General features: G+C 40.9%; 2 protein-coding genes and 2 long non-coding RNA genes across 6 annotated transcripts; 2 read left to right on the top strand and 2 right to left on the bottom strand.

Moving 5' to 3' along the window:
* Positions 1-268: 268 nt before the first annotated feature.
* Positions 269-12,146, bottom strand: LOC119912349 (solute carrier family 2, facilitated glucose transporter member 4-like). Its single transcript, XM_038731498.1, is given in 12 exon segments — positions 269-2,213; positions 2,324-2,382; positions 2,385-2,526; positions 2,616-2,717; positions 3,629-3,733; positions 3,873-4,060; positions 4,842-5,004; positions 5,260-5,375; positions 5,510-5,634; positions 7,265-7,425; positions 9,746-9,841; positions 11,817-12,146. Coding segments are annotated over 12 exon segments (1,509 nt in total). The 5' UTR covers positions 11,850-12,146; the 3' UTR covers positions 269-1,994.
* LOC119912352 lies at positions 3,605-7,253 on the top strand. Of its 2 annotated transcripts, none has more exons than XR_005446140.1 (3): positions 3,605-3,745; positions 3,887-4,098; positions 6,753-7,253. It is a non-coding gene; the product is annotated as an uncharacterized LOC119912352 (long non-coding RNA). The 2 variants fall into 2 exon arrangements; XR_005446139.1 differs by lacking the exon at positions 6,753-7,253 and adding an exon at positions 5,212-5,342.
* A 2,402-nt stretch (positions 12,147-14,548) lies between the features above and the next one.
* Positions 14,549-18,031, bottom strand: LOC119911877. The gene is made up of 2 exons (XR_005446060.1): positions 17,895-18,031; positions 14,549-15,377 (listed from the first exon to the last, which is right to left on the bottom strand). It is a non-coding gene; the product is annotated as an uncharacterized LOC119911877 (long non-coding RNA).
* tp53 (tumor protein p53) lies at positions 17,918-24,311 on the top strand. Of its 2 annotated transcripts, XR_005446058.1 has the most exons (11): positions 17,918-18,060; positions 18,155-18,239; positions 18,361-18,546; positions 19,935-20,109; positions 20,236-20,348; positions 21,022-21,131; positions 21,309-21,433; positions 21,517-21,605; positions 21,696-21,766; positions 22,832-23,005; positions 23,314-24,311. XR_005446058.1 is itself a non-coding variant. In XM_038730857.1 (10 exons), the coding sequence occupies exons 1-10, from the start codon at positions 17,975-17,977 to the stop codon at positions 22,926-22,928; spliced, it is 1,137 nt and encodes a 378-aa protein (XP_038586785.1). In that variant the 5' UTR covers positions 17,918-17,974; the 3' UTR covers positions 22,929-23,310. The 2 variants fall into 2 exon arrangements, 1 of the variants encoding a protein (XP_038586785.1); XM_038730857.1 differs by lacking the exon at positions 23,314-24,311 and having other exon boundaries at positions 22,832-23,310.
* Positions 24,312-24,564: the final 253 nt, after the last annotated feature.

Genomic DNA, 24,564 nt, shown 5'->3' on the forward strand with positions numbered 1-24,564 from the left:
TCAATACACACCATATAAACATGAAGTACTAAACTAGATTTTGTTTCTTTAAAAGTAACTTTTCTGCAGGTTGTGCAATGGTCAAAAAAAACTCTGCTAGCTTTAGCTGGGAACACACTACATGACAAGGCCAGTTTGGTAATGAAGACTTTGAGGCTCTCTTTTGTCTGAAAGCTTTAATAGTCCGGGTAAATTAGAGGGACACCATGTCAGTTACTGTTAGCGTTGGGTACTTAACCTTGCGTTAAACACATTACAACTGTATCACTTTTACAACTTTAAGAGCATGATCCTGTAGTTGAAGTTAATGGTAAAAATATGAATGCTGTATGCTAGTCTGACTTAAATCTCAGTTAAATGTGTTTCAATCAGTTGGATTTACACCTAGCGTGTTCCCAGCTTTAGTACAAAATAGGCAAGTATACTTAGCTCAGTGGCTGTTTTATACTAGTTTTTTTTTTTTTTTTTTAACCTCCAAACTGCAAACTCTGGATGTCTTTTTAGATAAAGTGCAGGAATTCCAAAGTCTCGCCACCTCTTGTCTGTCAATATTGCAACTGAGTGCATCATTATGGAATAAATACAGACCATATTGGCAGTCAATGCCTGAACAGTCCAAACGCTTTGTTCTTATGTGCATCTTATTCCTTGAAACTACAGTAGTCGACTCTTACTTCATAGGTTTTTTTTGCCTTTTGTCAAGGCTCAATTTGTAACCACTAATCTCATATTGTAGTGGTACCAGCAATGGATAATTCCACAACACACCTTCAACACTGCTTCGGCACCACATGCTATATGAATACAACAACTGACCTCAATATACAGTACTGTGCAAATGTTTTAGGTGGGTGTGAAAAAAAGAATGCTGTACAGTAAGGATGCTTTAAAAAATAGAAATGTCAATAGATTATATTTATTAACAAAATGCAAAGTGACTGAAAAGAAGAAAAATCAAATCAACATTTGGTGTGACCACACCATCACTTTCAGGACTCCTTGTTTTTTACGCTGAAGATAGTTCTAAATGACTTATGCTGTATGTTTGGGGTTGTTGTTGAGCTGTAGAGTAAACTTTGTGGCCAATCAGATGTCTCTCTGATGGTATTGCATGACGAGTAATTATCTGCCTGTACTTCTTAGCATTTAGGAGAGACCATTCATTCTGACCAAATCTCCAACTCCCTTTGCAGAAATGCAGCCCCAAATTTGCAAGGAATCTCCTCCCTGCTTCACTGTTGCCTGAAGATACTGATTCTTGTACTGCTTTCGGAAAAAAAGTGCTTTCTGCTGCAGCCAAATATTTTACATTTTGACTCATCAGTCCAGAAAACCTGCTGCCATTTCTTTGAACCCTAGCTCCTGTGTTTCCGTGCATAGTTGAGTGAGTTGGCCTTGTTTCCATATCGGAGGTATGGCCTTTTGGCTGTAAGACTTCCTTGAAGGCCACTTCTGACTAGACATCTCCAGACAGTAGATATGTGTACCAGGGTCCAACTGTTTTCTGCAGCTCTGAGCGGATTGCACTGCTGGACACCTTCCGATTGGGAAGGGAAGTAAGCATGATGTTTCTGTCATCTGCTGCAGTAAGATTTTTTGGCCGACCACTGCGTATTGAACAAGTGATCATTAGTACCTTTTTGGTATAATTGTTTGATCATAACCCTGACGATATGCCTGCAAAAACAGTGACTTTGTGCAAGTGTACCTAGAAGAATTGATGCTTGTTGATGTTTTAAAGGCATGGTGGTCATGTCAAAAATTTATGTGTTTTAGATTTGTCTTTTGTTCATTCACACTGCATTTTGTTAATTTATAAATGTTCTATTAACATGTCTATATTTGAAGGCATTCTTATTTTACAGCAGTTTTTCAGCACCTGCCTAAAACTTTTGCACAGTACGGTACATGTCAGAAAATAAAAGTTTGCAGTCCCATAAACACAGTTCATCCCAAGCTGTACTCAGTTCCATCTCTCTTCAGGCAGGGACACTTCAGTTGATGATTTCCTCCCCTAAGAAGTCCATCTCAGTGCTGGGCTTGTCCAGGTCCATGTCCATGTCCATCATTCCTCCCACTGAGCGCTGTTGGAAGCTTACTGAGATCTGGTCGAAGGTCTTGCCCCGGGTCTCTGGCACCCGGAAGAATGTAAAGATGAGGAAGAAGAGGAGGAGTGCTGCGAAGATCAGGAAGACGTATGGCCCACAAAGGTCCTAGGGAAGGATGAGATCAGATTAAACAAACATGAGACAGGGAGCATCATGTTTGGGCTACTTATTGAGTAGAACATCCACAACATCTACTGAAGTTAAAAAATACTCACAGCAACATATTGGAAGGACATGCCGATGATAAAGTTGGCTGTCCAGTTGGAGAAGCCGCCACAGCCATGGCAGCTGGCCTTGGACCCTGAGAGAACAGCTCAGCTACAAAGAACCAGGGGATGGGACCTGGACCAATCTCAAAGAAGGCCACAAAGCCAAAGATGGAAAGCATGCTGATGTAGCTCATCCAAGGAACACTGTCCTGTTAGGCGGGAGGAAAAAAAGGTTTCAGAGTTTTGTAGGTAAAATATCCAGAACACTACAGGATACGGACATCTTTGGAAGACTGACCAATAAAGCAAGAGCCATGGTCATGATGATGGCACAGATGCACATCCCACCAAGTCCTAGCATGTGGAGCGTCCGTCGACCCATCCTCTCTATCAGGAAGAGCTGTATTAAGAACAAACGGAGACAGAGAGGTTTTTATCCTCAGTAGGCAATTGGAGCTAAAACTTGCGTATTCTACTTTTGTTGCTAAAGTTAGCTTTTCGTGTAGTCTGTACTGAAATATATGATTCATCTAGCAGCTCTGTGGGGCAGACCTAGACACAGAAGTGCTTTGAGTCAACTGCTAATAGCAGCAGCAGCAACAGTGACAGTGCTTACATGCTTGTTTTTAGCTGGTAAAATTTTGACCCTGTTAGTTTAGTGTGTTAGCATGTACAGCAGCGGCTGAAGGGAATGCCATTAGTTTTAGTTTTAAAACTTTGACCTAATAAGGGCGCTAGATGAAATGTCAGGGGATCAACAAAGTTTTCAGTTAATTACAGTTAATCTTGAGCATGACATGAATGTTTGAATCATATAACATGGCTATCTATTCAATAGCTTTGGAGGCATTTGACTTAAAACCACAAATGTCAACCTCATGGTGGCGCTAAATGAAATAACAGGATCTCCAAAGTTGGTAGCATTTATATTCTAGACATAAATTATATATTTTAGTGGTTGACAGACCGACGTGGCCATCCCAAGAACCACGCTGCTAGCATAGCTAAAAATCAGGTTTCTTGAACCATTTAAAAGTCTTGACCTGCCGAACCAAACTTGGCCTATTTGAATGCAGGAATGTTTGAGCGGCAGGCACAAGAGAAAGGGTGACCAACCTGCTGTGTTATCTTATTTGCTCTTTGATAACAATGTTAAACAGTAATAGAGACACACTGCTACACATAGCAGGACAGTTATCTGCATAACACTAAATTAAAAAAAGATTGAACATTTAGAGTTAAATTCTTTAATGAGGAAGGAGGAGACACATCAAAAAGCTGTGATGAAGGCATGTTGGTTTGGTTACTGACCGAGACCACAGTGAAGGCACAGTTTACCACGCCTGCTCCTATGGTGGCATAGACTGGACTCTGGACTCCTGCCTTCATGAAGATACTGGTGGAGTAGTAGAAAATCTAGTCAGAGGGGTAAACAGATTAAGATTACGTCAACATTATACTGCACTGATTTACTTTTTTAAAGATGATCTTTTTGGGGATGTTGTGGAAGGTGTAATGATATCACAGGACACTGAATACGTTTCCCTTGACTCACCGCATTGACCCCAGACAGCTGCTGGGAGAGCTGCAGGAGGATGGAAATGATGATAGGCTGGCGGTAGAGTGGCGAGCGAAAGAGCTCCAGGATGGACACCTTCCTCTCCATGTCCATCCTTCTCTTCTCCTCCTTCATCTCTGCCAGCATGTCGCCCACCTCCTGCCTGCCCGTCAACCTCCTCAGGCCTGCACAAAGGAGACGTGTAAAGAGTGAGAACTGAGAGGTGTGTAAGTTGTATTAGAGTCTCCTCCACTATTTCTTTAAGGACAAATGCTTGACACCACAGCGGCTCTGTTGCAACAATCTAAGATGTTATATACAATACAGAGACAAATCTATAACATTAAGCCTAATAAATGTTATGTAGGGTGACCCGAGAGAACTTAAATAACAAGATAGTGTACAGTAATTGACTAGACAGTGTAATAAACCTGACAATCCTTTTCTTTACACAGGCTATTAGTAAGATCTGCCCAATATTCCTCAGCTACAGTTTAAGACGGAAGGACTTCACCCAAAATAAAAAATTCAGTCTTCAGGTCACTTAAATGTCCTCTCAGGTTTTTAGGACCCACAAACACACACAGGTGTTTATTGTGGTCATATTTCAACAGCAACAAATATACACAAAACATAAATAAAATGTCCAACAATTGTAGCCAAATCCACAGAAACAAGCAATCAGGAATACATGTTGTACATGTTGTGGACCAGATAGATAGATATCCTGAAAGTATGGCATCATTATAGTTTTGAAGAAGGTGGCTGTTGTACTTCTGAGTACTGTTCCAGTTTTGAGGATGAAGACGATGACTTCAGTCATACTTGTCTTAATTCCCCATCACACGTTTGGGTTTTAGATCTAACTTCACAAAAATAAAATGATGTTGAAATTGATCGCAACCTTTTTATATATATGTAAAAACATGTCCTAAGACCAGTCTGGAGTTCTCAAGCCCCGCTTACCTCTCTTGGCCTGGTGCTCCTGGCAGCGGATAATGTAGAGGAAGCGGGGGCTCTCGGGGCAGAAAGGCAGAAGTGCCATCTGAAGTACAGTCGGCACAACAGTTAAACCCAACAGAACTGGCCATAAGTCCTCGCTGCCCAGTAACACGTCCAAGCCCAGGATCTGCACAGGGAGAGGGATCAGATGTGAGGGCTTAAGATTTAAAAAGATGAAAAGACATTTTAAGAAAAGGCTATTACAAAATAATAATAGAAAACATTAAAGTATTACATGGTGGTTCACCTTATAACATTTTCTCACAAGTGTTTTAAGAGTCAGAATCTTAAATGGCCATGTGATTTTCACAAATTATCCTTGTTTTTTATACAGAACAGGTTTTATGATCTGCAACATCACTGTCACAGTGTGCTGTCATACCTGCGCTATGAGAATACCAGTAACTATAGCCAGTTGGTGCAGCGTGCCCAGTGCCCCTCGCAGACTTGTAGGAGCTATCTCACCCACATACATCGGTGTCAGACCTGATGCCAAACCTGCACACAGGAAAAGTTGAATGAGAGACAGAAACTTTCTATCAGGTGTGAAGGCGATGCAAGATTGTTATACAGAAGAAACTTTCAAATACATTTCCTGGGATTTTAAAATAACAGAACCGTGGACCACTCACCACAGTAGGCACCGATGATAAGGCGGCCGAGGATCATCATTTCAAAGGAGCGGCAGAGCTTGGACAACCCCATTAGACTTCCACCGATGAAAGCAAACAAGTTGTTTATGAGCATGGCTTTCCTCCTGGAAAAAACACAGACAAGCATCTTTGTAGTAATTCAGTTCTCAAATGTTACATATTGTCACTTTAAATCTAATAAAATCTAAATTTGACCTGTTTCATCATTGAAGAGTCCAAGCCAATAGTCTTAATTCATCATCCAGAACATTAAGAGTAAATTTAAACTTGTTTGACTATTTGACAGATTTCATTGCTGGGCGACTGGAAAAATAACACACATTCTTATAAAATCATAAAATTATGGTCAGCATACAAATTACTGTTGGTACTGTAAGTGTTAGGGCAACACAATGCTTTTACTTACTGGAGTGATGACTTTGAGGTGAAAGCATTCCTCCAAAAATATATATATGTAGAATACTAAAAGTACACTCTTTAGTATCAAAATAATGAACATTATATTTGTCTGTAGTCTGAATTAGACAGACGCCTACAATCACATACTGTACTTTGATAGGTAGGTAAGAGACCAGTGTGTTGAGGGTGAGCATATCTGACAATTATACATTTCTCTTCACAGATTTTACAGATTACTTAAACAGGATTTTGTCTGGCTCCATGTTGTACCTTAGATGTGCTAGTGATATCTTCCTGCCTCCAGAGGGCAGTGTTGTACAACAGGTTTAGGTTTAGTTAGTTAGTTGCTTAATCTGTGACTGAAAGTATAGGTTATTCTTGCATAACTTTAAAAAAAAGTTTGGCATTGTTCCATTTCATTTAAAGTTATTTTTAGACCAATGTCAGCTGGGATTGGCTCCAGCTCCCCCGCAACTCTGTAGGCAGGATAAGCGGTTGATGATAGATGGATGGACCATTACAAGTCATTCCAAAAGGCTATGTTTCCCACTGATCTTCCTCCAATGCTGTGTAGCAACATGACCAGAGCATAGGTGACAGAGTCAGGCGTTTTGGTCAAACTAGGGGACACATATACTGAAAAGCTAAACAATCAACATTTATAGTTTAAAGATCCCGCCAGGCGTGTTTTAAGACATACTGTATATAAATACTCTGCTTTGAAAAGTAATTTGAGTCTGATTTGGTCTTCTGGTGTGAAACTCTGCATGCACACAGTGAAGGTCAGATATCCAAGTGAAGTAAGTCTTTTTTTTTATTTAAGGAAGACCTTGTCCTGAATGCACCCAAGCTGAATGATGCCACCCCTCGACCCGCACCTCCTCCGCACACCCCTCCTGACACAGTGCTGCAAGCTCTGCTAAGATCCACTTTCCCGCTGTGGAAGCTGTGGGCTGCAGTCCAGTTGGCATCCGGGATGCATTTTGTAGTTTGGTTAAAACTATACAGTATGTATGCTGTATAATATGCCGTTATATGGCAATTAAGATTTTGTATGTGTGATACAGTGCATAGGATTTTCTGCTTCTATTGTTCTTGCACAAGTTAATCAAATTGTGATATGTATGTAAACTCTATAGTGTCTGAGTATTGGACTGTCACTACCGAAAAGTGTGAAACCACTGACATAGCTGGAAATACGCACCTGGACCTAAAAATTCACATAGTAGTCGGTTTAAATAAGCTTAGGTTGATGTGACATGACACAGGCAAAATGTAAACTTCAAGTACTAATACCTAAATTAAGAGTGTGTGGCATCCAGGTGGGTTTCCTACCTGCCCAGCCACTCAGAGACGAATCCCACACAGAAGGAAGACATCATGCCGCCAATTGAGAAGATAGCCACGGACAGAGACCAGAGGGAAGTGAGGGTGCCTGTCGGGATGGGCTCTCCATGCCGATGCAGCCATGTCGCATTATAGTCCTCCTCAATCATCTGCGCAGGGCACAGAGGTGACAGTATGAGATGTGTTAAGCAACGGACCATAATCATAAGATATACAATACATGTAAGGTAAATGTTTAAAGATTTCACATCTCTGGGATAGCCCGCACGGCTTGTGACCCTAATAACTAGAATTTAAAATCAGTTGTAGTATTAGACAAGGATACAGATACGGTACAAATCAAGTTGTAGTTTACATCCATGTCTGTCCAGATTCATATAATGTATGTGTGAATACTTTTTTTTTTTGGCTAAATAGAAGTTATCCCTATATTGATGATACATATAGAGCCAGTCTTACCCTCCCTGGGGCAAACTTCTGCTATGGGGCCCTCCTTCCTAACTTCTGAGCCATGTAGACATTTTGCCATTGCTGCACAGTCACACTTGACACCTCTCTGACTACAATCCTCCCACATTTAACAGTCTGTCTCTGTAATAAGCCTGAATGGAAATGGATCAACTGTGCTTGTACTGACAAACTTACCCTGTATGTTACAGATAACAATACTTGAGAGATATTAATGTTAGAGATACTGAGATGAATCCATATTGCCCAGTCTGCCCTGTTAATCAGTCCTCTAATCAAAGTTGTAAAAATTGACACGAGAGTGAGGCGGGGCCTTACACAACGTGCATGCGGAGCGTAAAGAATGGTCCGGCTCAGGATACATATGATTCCACTGAATATTGTTGAATGATTAATGAAGGATTATCATAGATGTATTGGCTAAACCGGTAAGACACAATGACTACAATTTAGAAAAGGAATAGCTACAAAAAATGTGGTGCTTTTGTTTATTTTGAGGTCACAATGCCCTTTGACCTTTGAGTCAAAAGTGTCACCTATTCAGTGTCTGACCAACTGTGAAATATGGTCACGGCCTCCCCTTCTGTTCCTGAGGTATGGTATGTTTTTCCAGGACATTATGATGTCACATTCAAGTAGACCTTCGACCTTTAGGTTAAGAAATGTCAGCACTACACTACAATTAAACATCTGTGTGAAATGTTGTCATAATTAAAACATTAATTCTTTTTTGTTTTTGTAGTTTTGTGAGGTCACCATGATCTTTGAGTTTTGACCACCAAATTCTTATCAGTTCATCCTTTTCCATCAGAGGAAGATATATTTATTTTTCTGAATTTAACCTATTTGATTCAAGCTTCAGTAATTTTTTGGTAGCAGCTAAAGTGTGTCAGTAGCGCTGAGTCTTTAAAGCTGACATTTTCAAATGATGTGCAGCCCTGTTCACACTTAGAAGTTGACCAGTGTTAGGGTTTAACTATTGGCTCATGAGCTGAAACTACATTAATATAAATGTAAAGGAGTTATCAACACAGAAAAGTAAAAACAAGTCCATATGGAGGATGCCCAGTGCATAAATTAAAGGATAACCTACAGGTAATAAACTATAAATTGAGGGTTTACAGCCTGAATGAAAAGGTATTTCCTGTATAGTTAAAAAAAACTTTCTTTATGTAATGTCCAACAAAACTGTATCAAAATGTCCCAGCAGCTCAGCTTCTATTCTGGTATTAGTGTCTCTCTGAAACTAATTTGTTCTGCAGTGCATTTGTTTAGTAACTTCATATCCCAGTCCTGATTAAAGAGTAGGATCCATGCATACAGTAAGCCATACAATACTATACGCATTTCTCACGTGCAGAACCGACGCATGCCTTCATCCTGGAACACCAGATGTGGCTGCAATATGAGCAGGAACATATTTTATGGTCCGGAGCAAGTCAGTTTTCAAAAACCATGTGCCTCTATCTATATATACTGTGCAGACAGTGTTTGTATTTGAAGGCTTCAGAAGTACGGACAGCACAATGTTGCCCTCTGGATGTGACAGAAACCTAATCATCCTCATGAAACAGACAGAAATATCCTCTCTTTCCCATCACACCAGAGGCAGACATGTTATGGCATTGCTGTGTTTCCGTACAACTAAGACCTTCCTCTCCTGTCTCCCCACTTTAAGTGTTCATCTGACTCCCATAATTTCCTTTGTATCAGATGACTTCACAGCGTCACGTGTCTGGGATTGTTTCCCTGTTACAGGTTTATTTTCTACACACCATCGGCACCGTTTGAAGCAGCGCGACAGGATGTTGTGGAGTCAAACCCACTGCACTTCAGGTAATATGAGAAACAGCTTATTATGACATCTTGTTAATAAATGTCACTGTCTTACATCAGCACTTCTTTTAACGCACTTCCATTCTTTGATGCACATTGGAACCTGTTTGGCACTTTGATGGGGTTTTATTGGCGCCATCTTTGAAATGGGTGCTTTGTGTTTACCTTCTGAGGTGCATTGATGACGCCGATGTTGTATCCAAACTGCAGAGAGCCCAGGATGGCAGTGAAGACTGAGAGAACAAAGGTTCCCGTCACTGTCTGCAGTAGAAAGACACAAAGAAACACACATAGAGAGAAAAAAAACATTAAAAACTGTATAATTTACAGAACAGTGTGTAATACTGGAAGACTTGTTTGTAAATATAATAATGGCAAATAATAAGAAAGCTTAAGCAGACACTGAAATTTGTTTCATCCCTACACCACCAACACCTATATACACTTTGTATAACTGGGATTCTGATGAGAGACAATCTCTTCAGCACTGTTTGTGACTTCACAGGCTAGTTTTACTGTTGACGCCTGACATTTAAATTTCCCTCCAGTTTCCCCATCAGGCCACAGGCACCTGTCTCCACTGTGACAGATGAGAGGGCCTCGGAGAGATGAGGTCTTCCCCTCCAACAAAGTGTGTTCAAGTCTCAAAGAGCCACTTCATATTGTAACTGGCAGACTAGTCACCTAGCAAGGAAGTGATGACTTTCATGGTGATTTTATATACTTTTAGAAGTCTTTCGAGACCTGCTGGTCGTGCTAACAAGGCTTTCTGAAAAGTTAACATTTTTGATGATGTGGGCCACCTGACAGCAACAATATAATGTGACTTTAAGCTAATCATCTACAGTTTGAACAGAATAATGTTTTTAATGTGCATAAAACTGTTCATACACCTGGCAAATGTTCAACAGAGTTTTGAGTTTGCATGTAGTTTGATTCAGTAGTGTGTGTAGGAAGTGTGCGTCTGTAACACTGTGTTATGACCTTGCTGTGTTGAGTCTCCAGATAAGTGTTGTTTAGTATTCATGAACCAAAGCAAAAGGTTGTGTGTCTGTGTGTGTGTGTGTGTCCTTGCAGCCAGGTATACTCTATTACACTTCATGTTAAGTGCATTTCATGAAAAATTGCCTCACACAGTTGGATGCTCAGTGGTTCATTTACTTTTTACTCATCACAAATGAATCTGTGGCGGCTTTTTTAACTAATTCTTAATCCTCTTGTGCAGTTTAATACTGTTTTAAAACTTTGACTAAGTCTTCTGCCACCTATTTGTTAGTTCTAAAAGGAGGAAATCATACAGTGCCTTTGCTTTTTTTGCCTGTGTTGAGTGCTAAAGGGATTTATTTCATATTGAAGCCAAAACATCCGAACTAATAGAAGTTCCCACACCCTTGGACCATCAACCTGCCCAGTTAAAGACAGTGTTCACACCATCTCTTGCTTCTTTAAGCAAGAGATGGTGGTGAAGCACCTTCAGGAGTTCTTTTCTTTGTGGTGTCACAGGTAACAGTCCACTCTCTCTTGCTTCAAGATTATGGAGAGATTAAACTGCCCAGAATCAGAGTAACACTGATTCACACGTCTATTACTCAAACGTAGCCGGAGGGATCATACACATCACAGGCACAGTTTATGAGCTATGTGAAAAGGAAACAGTCAAACTAGGTGGCCTTTAACAAACCGGCAGCACTAAGCTCTGACCTGTAAACTAGTCAAGGTCACTGCTCAGGACTAAATAAGGGCCAAAGCTCGTTCAGATCAGGGCTGATTTATCAGGGTTTCCTCCCAGCTGAAACGTTTTTTGGAGTTACTGGTTGTTGCAAAGGACGTTATTATTATATCATTATTCTTAATTTGTTATCATTTTATCCTCTACATAAAGGACACTATAGGCAATTGCTTTACATATTTACCATTAATATTCTACATGAATTTTAGAGCTAAGAGAAAATTGACAAATCATGTTTATATCATTTCAATTTTCAGATTATTTTTGCCGACCAGCCAACGAGTTTGTGTTTATTTATTGGATTATAGGAGGTAAACTAGAGTTAGGCACAGCAAAGCACGCATTTTCTCTCAAGTGTTGTGTACGACGGTGACAAACTCGTGCGTAAAATCTCTCCAAAAACAATACGCACCGAATAGTGAATTGCGCACGGAGTAAGACAAAAGCAACGGCTTTTCCTTCAGCCTCCTAAATTGTCCAAAGCTCTCGTGATTTTTTTTTTCTTACCTCCCCTCCAAGTTGCTGAAACCCGGTCGGCATGATTTTGGCAGTTCCAGACACCTAGTTGCAGTAGATGGCAGATGCGCCTGGTGCCAAATGACACGTGAAACTCCTCCAAAAGGACAACAAGCCCCGACTTAAATCTTTAGCACTTTAGCGTCAGAAAAGTAAGATAGTAAGAAAAATCCAAAAGAGAAGCGTCCTGTGTTGTAGGGTGTCCTCTCTTCTTTGAACGTTGTGTTGTGTCCCTCCAGCTGGGATAGAGTGACACCCACGTGCACGCCTCTCTCCGTATGGGGTGGGGGTCGGGGGCTACTCCGGTCCAGCCCAGTGGGCTGATGGCAGAGGTCGAAACGCAAGCAGGAAGATCACTTGACATTAACTACTATTGGCTGAAGGCGAGAGGGGACAGAGGATGTGTAAGGACCGAAGAACATGCTGTGCAACGGAAAATTTGTCTTAAAGACAAGGGGGTCTGGTTTTCATTTTGGTGCAAGAGATGAAACAAAGAAAGAGAGAGAGAGAGAGAGAGAGAGAGAGAGAGAGAGAGAGAGAGAGAGAGAGAGAGAGAGAGAGAGAGCTGTGATTACATTTCAAGATCACTTTTTTTAATCAACAATAATTGATATATATATGATTATATATAATTTATATTTAGCTTGAGACTGGGAGAGTTGCTGAGGGCCAAATTTGGTCTTAGGGCACACTTTTATTTACCCTTAATGTTGACTGGCCTTTTAAAGAATTACAAACTCTCTAACTGTAAAAAAGAACCATGTGCATCTTACTCTTTCCTTCGCTCATCAGGTGCAACATTTGCAATATTAAATTACATAATCTGATGGTTTGACATTCAAATCTCTCAAGCATCATTTATAGATGGTAAAATAATGGAGGTTACATGGTTGCACAGGTGTTGGACCTTAGAAGAACCAGAGTCAGGGTCCATCACGCCGCCAGCTATGACTCAACATTTCTCATTATCAGCAAAGAGGGGCTCGTCTTTGACAGCCTGGCTGTCATTGTCTGTCTTCCCAACAGCCATAAATCCCTTTCTATTTCAGATCACATGCCAAAGGGGTCACATACCATAGCTCCCCCTCTGTTGCATGAAACAAAGCTTAATCCTCCTCCAGCAGGCAACAGCTGGGACCTAAATTTGAGTTAGCAGTGTAGGTGTGGTTAGGGGAAGTTTGGCCATGGGGTGAAGGTGTGTCCAAGACGCGGATTAGAGGGTGTGTTGTGGGAAGGCTGCACTGGGCGGGAAAAGTACAGATCTGCCTGAGCTCAGTGGAAGAATATCTGCTCTAGATCTCTCAGTCAAATGAATAATCTTTTCCCACCCCTTGCAGACACACCCCCACCTCATGCCACTCTCCTTGGAGCTGGCAACCTTTGAATTTTCCTTTTCCTACCCTCATAGTCACATTGAGAAAGAGAGGAAGAACCTGACACCCTTCATCCAAAGCCAGGGGCCCCCAGCACAACTCATGTGTGTGTGACGCTGACTAAATGTAGAGAAACTTTACACCATCAGAACAGTGGCACAGAGCCCCAAGAACATAGTTTAAGGGTTCATGTGCGCAACCAGGGCCAGACAGAAAACATGGCGCTGCGTTTCCAAAAAGTATCACATGCATTCATACAGAGACAGCCAAGAACAGCACTACTCCACCTGTGTTGTCCCCACATGGAGCTGCCAGTCAGTGTGTGTTTCACTGTTATCTTAAACAAAAAGTCACTCCACCACATGGACTCTGTGATGTGAAGAAACAGCCCTTGTAAATACTGTTAATCCTTATCATGACGTGTGTGTGTGGTCCGTGGGGGTCAGCTGGTTCAAAATCATGTTACAGTAAACTGAGTCGTGTGATGGATGGCAGGTGTTGCACTGTATGGTAAGTGGCGGTGTGTGACAGGCAACAACATTCACAGCAAACTGTACGTGAGTCCCGTCATTTGCTGGGCTATGAGTTAAAGTGTCACACCTATGGGCCTATAAGCTACACAAAAACATATGTAAATCATGGATTATAAACTGTACAAAATTAGACTCAAGTACAGATTACCAAACATGATTTCACAAAGATAAAAAAGAGCAGAAGACCGGAGTACCATTTTCCTTGAATGACCAAATTGTAATTAGCAATAAAAATGTGAGCAAAAGCAGTAAATCCAAACAAGTATCTCAAAATCTAACCCAAAGTAGGGCCTTGCTGTGAACAGTTACTATATGGAATCCCCCATACCACATGAGCCACATGTAAAGTCTAAAGGTGCAGGTAGGTGAATTTTGTTACCTTTGGAAAAAATAGACTCGCTTTGACTTGCTTCCAGTCTTTATGCTAAGCTAACAACAAACTGCTAACTGACATATTTACCAAACAGACGTGTGTGAGAGGTATCCATCTTCTCATCAACGGCAAATTTACAAAAACTATGGTGGTTATACATCTCTAATGCTAACCACACCTCATGCGCAGTGAAGAGGAACTATTTTACTATTTTCTCTTTATTTCACTGCTATTTTACTCATCTCTCTCTTCGCGTGTATATGTTAGAAAAACCTCAACTCTACTGTTTTTATTTCACACTTGCTTTGGTATTGTAAACGTCTGTTTCCCTTGTCAATAAAGCCCCATTGAATTTAATTAAATTGACCAGGGCCCAGCCTACTTTCTGCAGTGATTCTCCTTGCTGTAAGTGAGAAAGACAGGAATATACCAAACTACATTTAATTTTTTTAATATCTTTAATAATGGGAAAGATTGTTGATCAGTTGGTTCGTCAATTGTAATATGATTTCATTGATTGGAAACAGAAAGAAACCCCACTAATAAAGAATGGCTTAAAAGCAACTATTAAAACAATAATTTAGGCTGGACCGGTAAATAGACAAATGCTGCAGTGAATAATACAGGCCACATACCGTAGTCACTCCTACAAAAGCATTATGACAGCACACTGGTGCTAAAGCCTGCATGCAGCTCAGGCTTTATCATGGCCCTGGCTGGCCTGGCCTTAAACGTCTACAGCATACAGCTCAGTGTAGCTCTCTGCTGTGCGCCTGCAGTCATTGTGGTCTGTACCCTTGCGGCCTTGGTAATCACTGGAAAGAATTCAAAACGTACACACACACACACACAGTCTCTTGGCCTTCCTCATGACACGCTACGAGACAATATCAAATTACACACAACAGTTTCTGCTGCGACATTAATCATGCAAATTCTCTTTTCCTCCTCCACCCTGGTCCTGTTCTGTTAGACCTCACTTTTGTATGCAGTGCCAGTGGGATCGAGTTCTTAGTGGACTCACTGGCACCATCAACACATTCACTCAAAGGTCAAATAGCCAAATAAGCCCCAGAGTGGCATCAAGAGCCGCCGTGCACCCAGAGAGATGGACGAGAACCGTGTGTACTCTCTGCATGTGACTCTTGGCAGTTCAGGACAAGATGCCAGCAGCATGCCACGTTTCTCTGCAGCTCAGCCCCCCAGTGGTGTCGACGTTTATCTAATCATCAAAAGGACATTTGAAGGGTGATGAGAGGTGACGTCATCCAGCCTGTGTGTTAAAGTGTGAAATTAACATATTTAAACTAGTTACAAACACAACCGTATAAAGGTAGGACTGACAGTCTGATGAGTAAGACAGTAGCTGACCTCTCCAGGGACGCTGATTCAAAGTTATACTGTAATACTTTGGAACATGTCATAATGGACCACAATAAAATGTAATGGCCAGTAGCCCACTGGGCACAAATAGTTTTTAAGGGACTACTTGTGCATCTTTTTAAAATTTCAAGACATGCAGAGGATTGCGAGAGCAGTATAATATATATAAATGTATATTTGTACATTCAGAATGCATGCGTGTTTTGATTTTGAGTGTACAACTTAGGTGAATGAATGCTTTTGCTACTTCAAAGCACAAAAATTGGGAGAAGTATACCCTGAAGTATCAAAGCACTGTGTCAACATACGTTTTGTCACATGTAATAGCACCTTCAGATGTTCAGGGTGTAAACATGACCCATAAGGCGATACTTTTACCATTGCAAAGTACATACCTAGATGTTTTATATATATTTTACCTGAACAGTTGGAGCAGTTTCCTGTTAGTGCACAGAAAACAGCACAATTTCTATTATCTTGGACAGTCTGGTATTTTTGGCACGTGTGGTACATAACAATAGTTTCTTTAACAAACTGAGGGATTTTCAAATAGCTTGTTTACAATATAATACTTGACAAAATTCATTTAATAAATCTAATTTAACTTTCACGAACAGACTGTTGAATACAAAATCACAGTTTACCTTTCCGCGTTTGTGTTTAGAAAGAAATTCCGATAAACTGAGACTGCAAGAAAAAACACACATGATCTGTTGTTCACCTTCTGGATAGGAATGAGAACCTGGACAGGATGTAGAGTACCGTGGCTATCAGAGTAGGTCAGGTTGTTTTTTGCCCCTTTTACAGCCATGTAGGCTACTACACTCTGAAATTATGTGTTTACATTACATTGTAAAATAAACATTAAACTGCTGTTGTTGTCCTATACAAGAGAACCTGCTTCTGTATGGCTACTTTATATTGGGACTGCAAGAATATCTTGTAGGCCTAGTCCAATTCTTGATATTGTAACTGTGATTGTAATTTCGATTTTAATGGAACTGCTGTTGTGCTAAAAATCTATGTTGTGTAGGTCTATTCTTTCAACTGGATGTGGACATTAAAATTCACCTGCTGGCTACTTACTGAAATAATGATACAGCCATGACATACATGCAAGCACAACTTTGTGTTGTTGAGCTATCATATTTCCGACTGTCTTGAACGCAGCAGCAGCATAGAGCAGCAGTAGCATTTCGCGATGTTGCGTTTACTGGCGTCAGGAGAGCAGAGCGCTCTGTGATTGGACGCGGCCACCAGCCGCCCCTCCCCCTCCTCTCTGTGGGAATCCCCGACAACAACAACGTGCTCTGATTTACCCCAAAATATTTGGACCTGTTCGGCTGTTTATACCCAGCTGCTGAACACTGTGACTCATCTCACTCGGGCACTAGTCGCGGGACATACAAGGTAGCTGTGTGGTGAACTTATGTCTCATTTATTAAAGCGGGAGTGCGGAGAGCCTATTGTTTTATCGAAAAAGAAAGTTTTTCTGCACTTTAGGTAGTCGGTCCGATTCCTGAACGTAGCGCCAACGTAATTAGCTAGTTGAGCTAATGCTAAGCTCACTAGCAAGACACCGAAATTATTGTGTGCTGTAACGTTACTTGCGAGCAGCCAACTTGTTATACACTCGAGATATATATATATATATATATATATATATATATACACTTATCGTCTGAGCACATTTAAGTGTTTAGTAAAGGTGTTTCCATCGAGTTATTGTGAAAATGTCGACTCGGTGTCCGAATCGAGCTAGCTTCATTCAGTTTGTGTGGCCTGCAGGAAACAACGGTGCAGCTATTAGCTAACTACAGCAGGTTGAATACGTTTTTGTGGTGTTTTGTTTTGGGGAGGCTGCCGATCGTGAAGTCAGATAACTGGGTTTTATATTTTGTAAAATATGGCCGGGATATTTGTGTGTTTGTGTTAAGCAGTAACCTTAGCCAGGTCAAACATGCTAACGTTAGTCAGCAGAAGGCCTAACGTTCGTTACTTTAAACTTCAGGTGTGGTAGTAACAAAGATTAGTCATTTTAGCATTCATTCATTCGCATGGATTACGGTAAATAACGTGTTCCTCGGTGTTATTTTCACTTTAAAGTGGTCCACACACAACTTACACCGACTCTGTCCTGGTATTTGTATGTTTGTTATAAGTTAAATGGTGTTAAGCGATTAGTCGGCCACAGAACAATATGCTAAAACATTTTGTGTTAAAGTAATTTAACAAATTATGCAGATTTGTAGGTTTTATATCATTTTCAATCTAAATTGTTTGGATGATTGTGACTCAAACAAAACGAACGAAAGTATAATCAATAAGTATTCCCCTAAATGTTTGTTTCGTGCTGCTTGATAAGTGTGTTTGTTTTGATAGAGGCAGAGTTGTCACATAAACTTACTTCCTGTTGATCCCCACAGCACTCCTGCATCTTGGCTCTTCCTCATTTTCTCTCAGCCAGGAAAGGAGAGGAAATAAATCATGGAAGAGCAAGGTTTCGACAGTCTCTCCTTGAGCCAGAATCTGCCGCTGAGCCAGGATTCCTTTAGACAGCTGTGGGAGAGTGTGTAAGTTGTGTTTTGATAGTACGTTCAAAAATGTCAGCTTGCATCGGGGAAAAACAAGTTTACCAGTTTGTGTGATGAATGATTATTTTTGCAGAGCCACACCCTCCATCTCCACCATACCAACAGCGACTGATGGGGATATTGGATCATGGAGGACGGACGGTAATGCTTATATGCTGGTAAGCGTCGCCCTGGTTTAAAAACAATAAATTGAATTGCTGCAGGAGAAAGATTTCTGTGAAGATATTTGTCAAATTCATCTGATGGTAACTTCAATCTAAATGTTTTTATTTATGGTAGCCGAGTGACTCTCTGCTGCCTGACGAGTTTGATGAGAAACTGTTTGACAGTTTCACAGAGATTTCCGCTACAGACAGTGTTACTCCCCCGTCCTCCACCGTCCCGGTTACAACTGATTACCCAGGGGAGAATGGCCTCCAGCTTCGCTTTCAGAAGTCTGGCACAGCAAAGTCCGTCACCTCCACTGTAAGTAATCTCAGACTTGCATTGTCAAAATGTAGAGGTTGTTCTTATTTGTTGCTTTATCGTATTTTTAAAAATAATTTGACAGGCTACTTTCGACCTCAGCAACAGAAATCTGTACTTACTGTTCATATGAAATTTTAATGGAGTTACACAGAATTTAAATGTTAGACCAAATGTTAAAATTCATTGGGACTTGGCGCAGATTTTTCTGCAACCAAACGTGACAAGAAGCTGACATTTTTTGTTTGAGCTCTCCTTGGAGAACAAAAGTGATTTAAACAGCTGCTCAGTTTCGAATCAACATTCTTCATCTAAGTTTCTTCCAGCCATAGTGTAGTTTTATATCCAGAAACTGTGCTCCTGTTGCAATTTTTTTATTAAATCCTGTGTATAAATTATAACTAATGCACAGGATTTTCCCATTTTGAGTTTTAGAAGTTAGTTTTTCACTGTGGTTTCTGAAGTTTTTATCTCTCACTATACCATCCCCATTATTTAAAGTGTGTAAAACAAGTTTTTTGGGGGAAAAATAAAATAAAAATTCTTACCATGGCATCGTGTTTAAAAAAATCCATTCTTTCAAATCTCTCACGGTGGCATTCATGTGGAATCTCATTCATTGTGACGATTCGCTAAATTTTAAGGTCTGGAGTCAGGCACTCTGTTTGGAGAGCCTATGGCGTTAATGTTTCCACGGTGACTCACCCAGCAGCGTGCTGCAGTTGGCTGGTTTAGTTGAGGTTAGGGTGGTCTTCCCTGAAACCCCCGCCCCCTGCGACTTGTGCTCTGGTCTATGGGAGAGGTGCAGTCCGATCATAAAGCACAGCTCTGACATGACGGGACATGTTCCTGCGCTGTCTTCCTCTGGCACAGAAAGGGTTAAAAATGGACGGAAAGCAAGGTAAAGATTGTCTTTTGATTGGCTACTTCTCACTTGGATAACTTAACATGAAGTTTGTTTTTGATCCTTAAGAGAAGAAAGTAGTTTCACTTACTTTTTTTTGATACTTTATAAAACTTTAAGAATAGTCAAAGTCTTAAGCTGATGATACACAGGACAACTTTTTGAGCAGTTTTGCTGGGCAATCTTGCTAGTGGCAAGTCCGACTATGTTTTGGACAGATAGCGGCGGTGGGTGGCGGAGTGGTGGGGGAAAGCGGATTACGGTAGTAATCTTTACTCATTACCATTGACGGCAACGTTGCCCTGCATGATTGCTCAAAAAGTTGCTCTGTGTATCATCAGCTTTAGTCTTTATAAAAGTGCACTGAGAAAGATCTCAGACCAGTGCTTGGCATTCGAGTCCTCATAGATTTACTCAGAGCTCTGCTCTTTCAGAAGTTCACAGATAATAACGTGCATGGCTTTCTCTCTGTGCTTTCCATCAGTTTTCGGAGCTTCTGAACAAGCTGTATTGCCAGCTGGCAAAAACCACTCCAATTGAAATACACGTCACCAAGGAGCCTCCTGCGGGTGCTGTCCTGAGGGCCACAGCGGTCTACAAGAAGACAGAGCACGTAGCGGATGTGGTCCGAAGGTGTCCACACCACCAGAACGAAGACAGTAAGTTTCTGTTTCTGAGAAATTGCTTTGAATGTCTTTGTGAGAAGATTCATAATTGGTGAGCATTGTAGATCTGAGGCGATTAAAGATTTTTTTTTTTTTTTTTTACATCTGTTTTCATTCCAGCCGCTGAGCATCGCAGCCATTTGATCCGAGTGGAGGGAAGCCAGAGAGCTTTGTATTTTGAAGATCCACACACAAAGAGGCAAAGTGTGACTGTCCCGTACGAGCCTCCACAGGTACAACCGCCCCGCTCGATCTGTCTGAGGGGGAACATGTCTACTCTTTCTACAGCAGTTAGTTTACCGATTCACAGATCCTAATGTGTGACCTTCAATCATCTTCTATGTGAGTATATGAACAAACAACGGTGTCTCTCAATCTGAAATCACATTTTAGCCTGAAAATACAATGTACATAAAGTACTGTGTAATTGTGAAACAGTCCAGGAATGTATCTCCCAAATCAATAAATTGGCTGTATCTATGACACCCAGAAGAGTCGATAAGGAGTTAAGAACAATACATTTGTAGCGGTATCTGTACTTTATTAACACAACTGTGAACCGTGGAACATTTCACTGATGGGGCTCCTGGGATTACAAACAAGTGTTAAGTGCTGAAAACACTTCTCATCACGATGCCTTTTTCTTTCTCTCATTAAGACTTGGTATGTTATGGTTTAGTTGCGTTTTTTCTTTTTTCTTTTTATGACGCTTTTATCCAAAGCGACTTACAGCAGCTATACATGTCAGAGGTCGCACGCCTCTGGAACAACTAGGGGTTAAGTGTCTTGCTCAGGGACACAGTGGTGGATGGGTCACAGTGTGGGATTGAACACTTTCCCCTTTCCCCGTAATTATACAACTTCAACCAGCAGTGACTCAAAATTGTTATGCTCATCCTGTTTCAGTTGGGGTCGGAGATGACGACTATCTTGCTGAGCTTTATGTGCAATAGTTCCTGCATGGGGGGCATGAACCGAAGACCTATACTCACCATCCTAACCCTCGAGACTCCAGAGTAAGTGTTGCTTTGGTTGTGAGGGGGCCGGTAAGAGTGTTTATGTATACTCTGGGTATAGATAACATTTTCACCCATCTTAAAGTCATTGCTAAGGGTGACCCAGTTAAAGTCTGCATGACTGTTCTGCAGTCTAGGAAAGCATTTGACTCTGACTGCTGTCCATCTCCTTCCTAGGGGTCTTGTTCTGGGCCGGAGGTGCTTCGAGGTACGTGTCTGTGCATGTCCAGGCAGGGACCGCAAAACTGAGGAGGATAATAGCGCCAAGTTGCAGAACGGGACTAAACAAACAAAGAAACGGAGTATGTTTTTCCTGTGTTTCATTAGATTTAAGTTTTTCGTCCCTGCTTGCTGTTCCTCGCTAACCTCACTTTTGTTTCCTCAGAGAGCGCTCCACCTCCTGACACATCTTTAAAGAAGACCAAGTCTGCCTCCAGTGCAGAGGAGGAGGACAAGGAAGTGTTTACTTTGCGTGTAAGTAAGGATACGTACTGTTAGAAAGCTGGATATCTTTACAAAACTTTGCGTGCTATTTGATTAATTTCCCTCTGAACTGTCCTGCAGGTTCATGGTCGCGAACGCTACGAAATGTTAAAGAAAATCAACGATGGTCTGGAGTTGCTGGACAAAGAGAGGTAAGAAGTGCATCCTTCAACATTCCAAACCACCTTAATCACTTTCACTGCACTAAATGTCTAATTTAATTTTTCAAGAATATCCCTGTCGTTAGCTTGGCTGAGTTTAAACCCTCGTTGTCTACTAACTGGAGCCTAAACTCCTACTCTCTCTTGTAGAGATCACTCTAGGTCACTAGATGTCACTGTGTTGAATGTTTACGTCAACCGAGGTTTAGGAAACATTTTTATTACATAAATCACAGAGGCATCTCAGAATATGAATATTTTTTACTATGCATAATGTAATTTTTTGTTTTTTTGCATTTTTGCTACAGTATTTTCTCACAGACAACTGCATTCACTTATATTCTGATTGCCTATAGGGGTGTGCTGTATTTTGGTGGACATTTTAATCCGTATTAGGGTTGGGCCGATAGATGATGCCATCGTCCATTGGCGATGGTTGGCAGACATAACGACGTTGAGACGGCATCGTGATTGTAAAACCCCCATTTTATAAAGTCGCCTAAAGGACTGAACTCGTCTTTTTTCCGTAGACTTTCACCCGCGATTCATTATCACGGGAGTAGTTGAGCCTCACTTTGTTAATGATGCAGCCTATCAAACTGAAACCAACAACTGCACCCTGCGTGTTCACTGTTGCTTTACCTGGGCCATGCGTAAAATATCCACCGCAACTTGTAACATAAGTTAATACTCTACGTGAGAGAAGTCTGCGAGAACACATGCACATAAGGCGACTGCTGCCCACCCGCGCACCCCATGACATCGTCGATCCTGATATTTCATTGTAGACGTCGTCGGATGAAAATTGTCGACATCACCCAACCATAATCCATATGCACTTCAAACGCCTGTAAACACTCTATAGCCACACAAAATATAAGGAACCGTTCATTTGCCCACTGAATAGATGCTCCCCAAAAAGATTTGAGTAAAGCTTTTCTTAAACATTTTTCCAGAATTGTACAACCTTTGTTTACATCTGCACCCAAATTAACCAAATCTGTCACATCTGCCTCGACTCACTCACTGAGTTTGTCCTGCCTTCTCTCTCCACAGCAAAAGCAAGACCAAGGTGTCTGTGAAACACGAGCTTCCTCTGCCATCAAGCGGGAAGAGACTCCTGCAAAGAGGAGACCGAAGCGACAGTGATTAAGAAGCTCGTCGCTTTGAGCTTCCATTAGAAAACAACTTTCGTCTCTTTCTCCCTCCAAGCCAGCGGGTTTATTTCAGGTTTATATTAGCTATTGGAACCCCAAATCACTGCCTGCCTCAGTTCGCCAGAACTTTATCCAATACCTGTACTGCCTGACCCTTCACTGTTCTCTAAGTACTGCTACTGCTTGTTTTTCGGGGTGGGACTTGTGAGGGACTGCATTTTAAACAGTGTTAATCTTGGCAGGGATTTTAATGGCGCCATTTTAAAAAAATGTATGTCCAATACATGTCATTTATAATGAATTAGTTTTAGTCGATGAAAACTGAAGTAATTGTTTCTTTGTCTTTTGAATGACTTTTTTTTTTTTTTTTTTTTTTTTCAGGATCTGTCTGAAAAGTTGCCTACCCCAGATTTAATTACTCAAGAAGCTGTTCGGTCAGATTTCTTGTCACACGTGTGATTCCAACAGATCATAATTGTATGAGTCGCTGCCGTTGGGTTTGAAAAGGTGCAAACTTGTAAAACTTGAATGGATATTTTACCTCCATTAAGGTTGCTGTATTACTGTACCACAGCCCATGCAAATTATAGCATTTACATTCTGTCAAACTCTGTCTGTGAGGAGGAAGTTCTGCAACCCTCTTACTGGTTCTGCTGTCAAACCAGATGTAAAAATGATTTAAGGCCAGATTAATGAATGCACAGGCTTGTCTGCATGTCAATTTGTTTTTTCTCTGTTTATTTAGGTTTGTTTTCATCACTAACAGCTGTGAATACATCTTAGCCCTGTTAATTTCCTTGGATCTGTATATTCAGGCCTCCTCTTGGATGGTGATGATTGTGCTCGCAGGGAACATGTTATAGTCACGATTTCTGTTAAAATTAACAGTAGATTTGAAAGATGAAGGGCTGGCTGGATCACCCACAAAAACTAATCAACTTTTAGTATTTGTAACTTTTTTATATAGCAGAGAGCAGGAATTATTGGTAGGTGGGGGAAAAAAAAATAGGAGTGTCATGAAAACACAGGAACGGTACACACAGGGACATTACAACAAGGGAACAAAAAAAAGCCACTTTTTTTTTGTTTCCAGTTTTGCCTCCCAGCCGCAGACTGTGTGCTATTTCACAATTAACCAGCACTTCAGTGTGATGCGACTAATCAGTCAGTAAAACCACTTTTTTACACTGCCAAAAAATATAAAAGGCATTTCTTTGTTTTATTTCTGTATCTTTTATGGTTTATTTTGGGAACATACTTTTTTATAAGAGGTTGATCTTTCTATATTTTTCATTGTTGTTTTTTTTCATGGCTTTTTTTGTACTAATTTGCGTTTTGTTACTCCAAGCTTGAAGCCAAAATAAATGCATAATGTTAAACCGTGTTCTTGTATTCTGTTATACAACATGCATAATATCTATCTTTGCATGTTTGTTTCCTGCCAGTTTATTGCACCACATCACCCTCTTGCTGCTTTTATATTTAGGACTTTGCATGTTTGGGAGATGGATGCAAAACCAGGAGCATCTAAAGGTGTCCGTCCTGCCTGAGTAGAAGGGAGCTTTTTGTTGCCAGTCAAATATGCAGTTTATTCCCTGTTGACCTATGAAAAAGGTGGTTTTTATGAACACC

Source organism: Micropterus salmoides, unplaced genomic scaffold (genome assembly GCF_014851395.1).
Source record: "Micropterus salmoides isolate LMB-PRFRI ecotype aquatic unplaced genomic scaffold, ASM1485139v1 Ms_hic_scaffold_2, whole genome shotgun sequence".
Classification (NCBI taxonomy): Eukaryota; Metazoa; Chordata; class Actinopteri; order Centrarchiformes; family Centrarchidae; genus Micropterus; species Micropterus salmoides.

Coding starts and splice junctions, on each gene's coding strand:
- tp53 (XM_038730857.1), top strand. CDS start 17,975: ATGGAAGAGCAAGGTTTCGACAGTCTCTCCTTGAGCCAGAATCTGCCG. Junction 18,061..18,154: donor AGACAGCTGTGGGAGAGTGT/GTAAGTTGTGTT, acceptor TTATTTTTGCAG/AGCCACACCCTCCATCTCCA. Junction 18,240..18,360: donor ACGGTAATGCTTATATGCTG/GTAAGCGTCGCC, acceptor TATTTATGGTAG/CCGAGTGACTCTCTGCTGCC.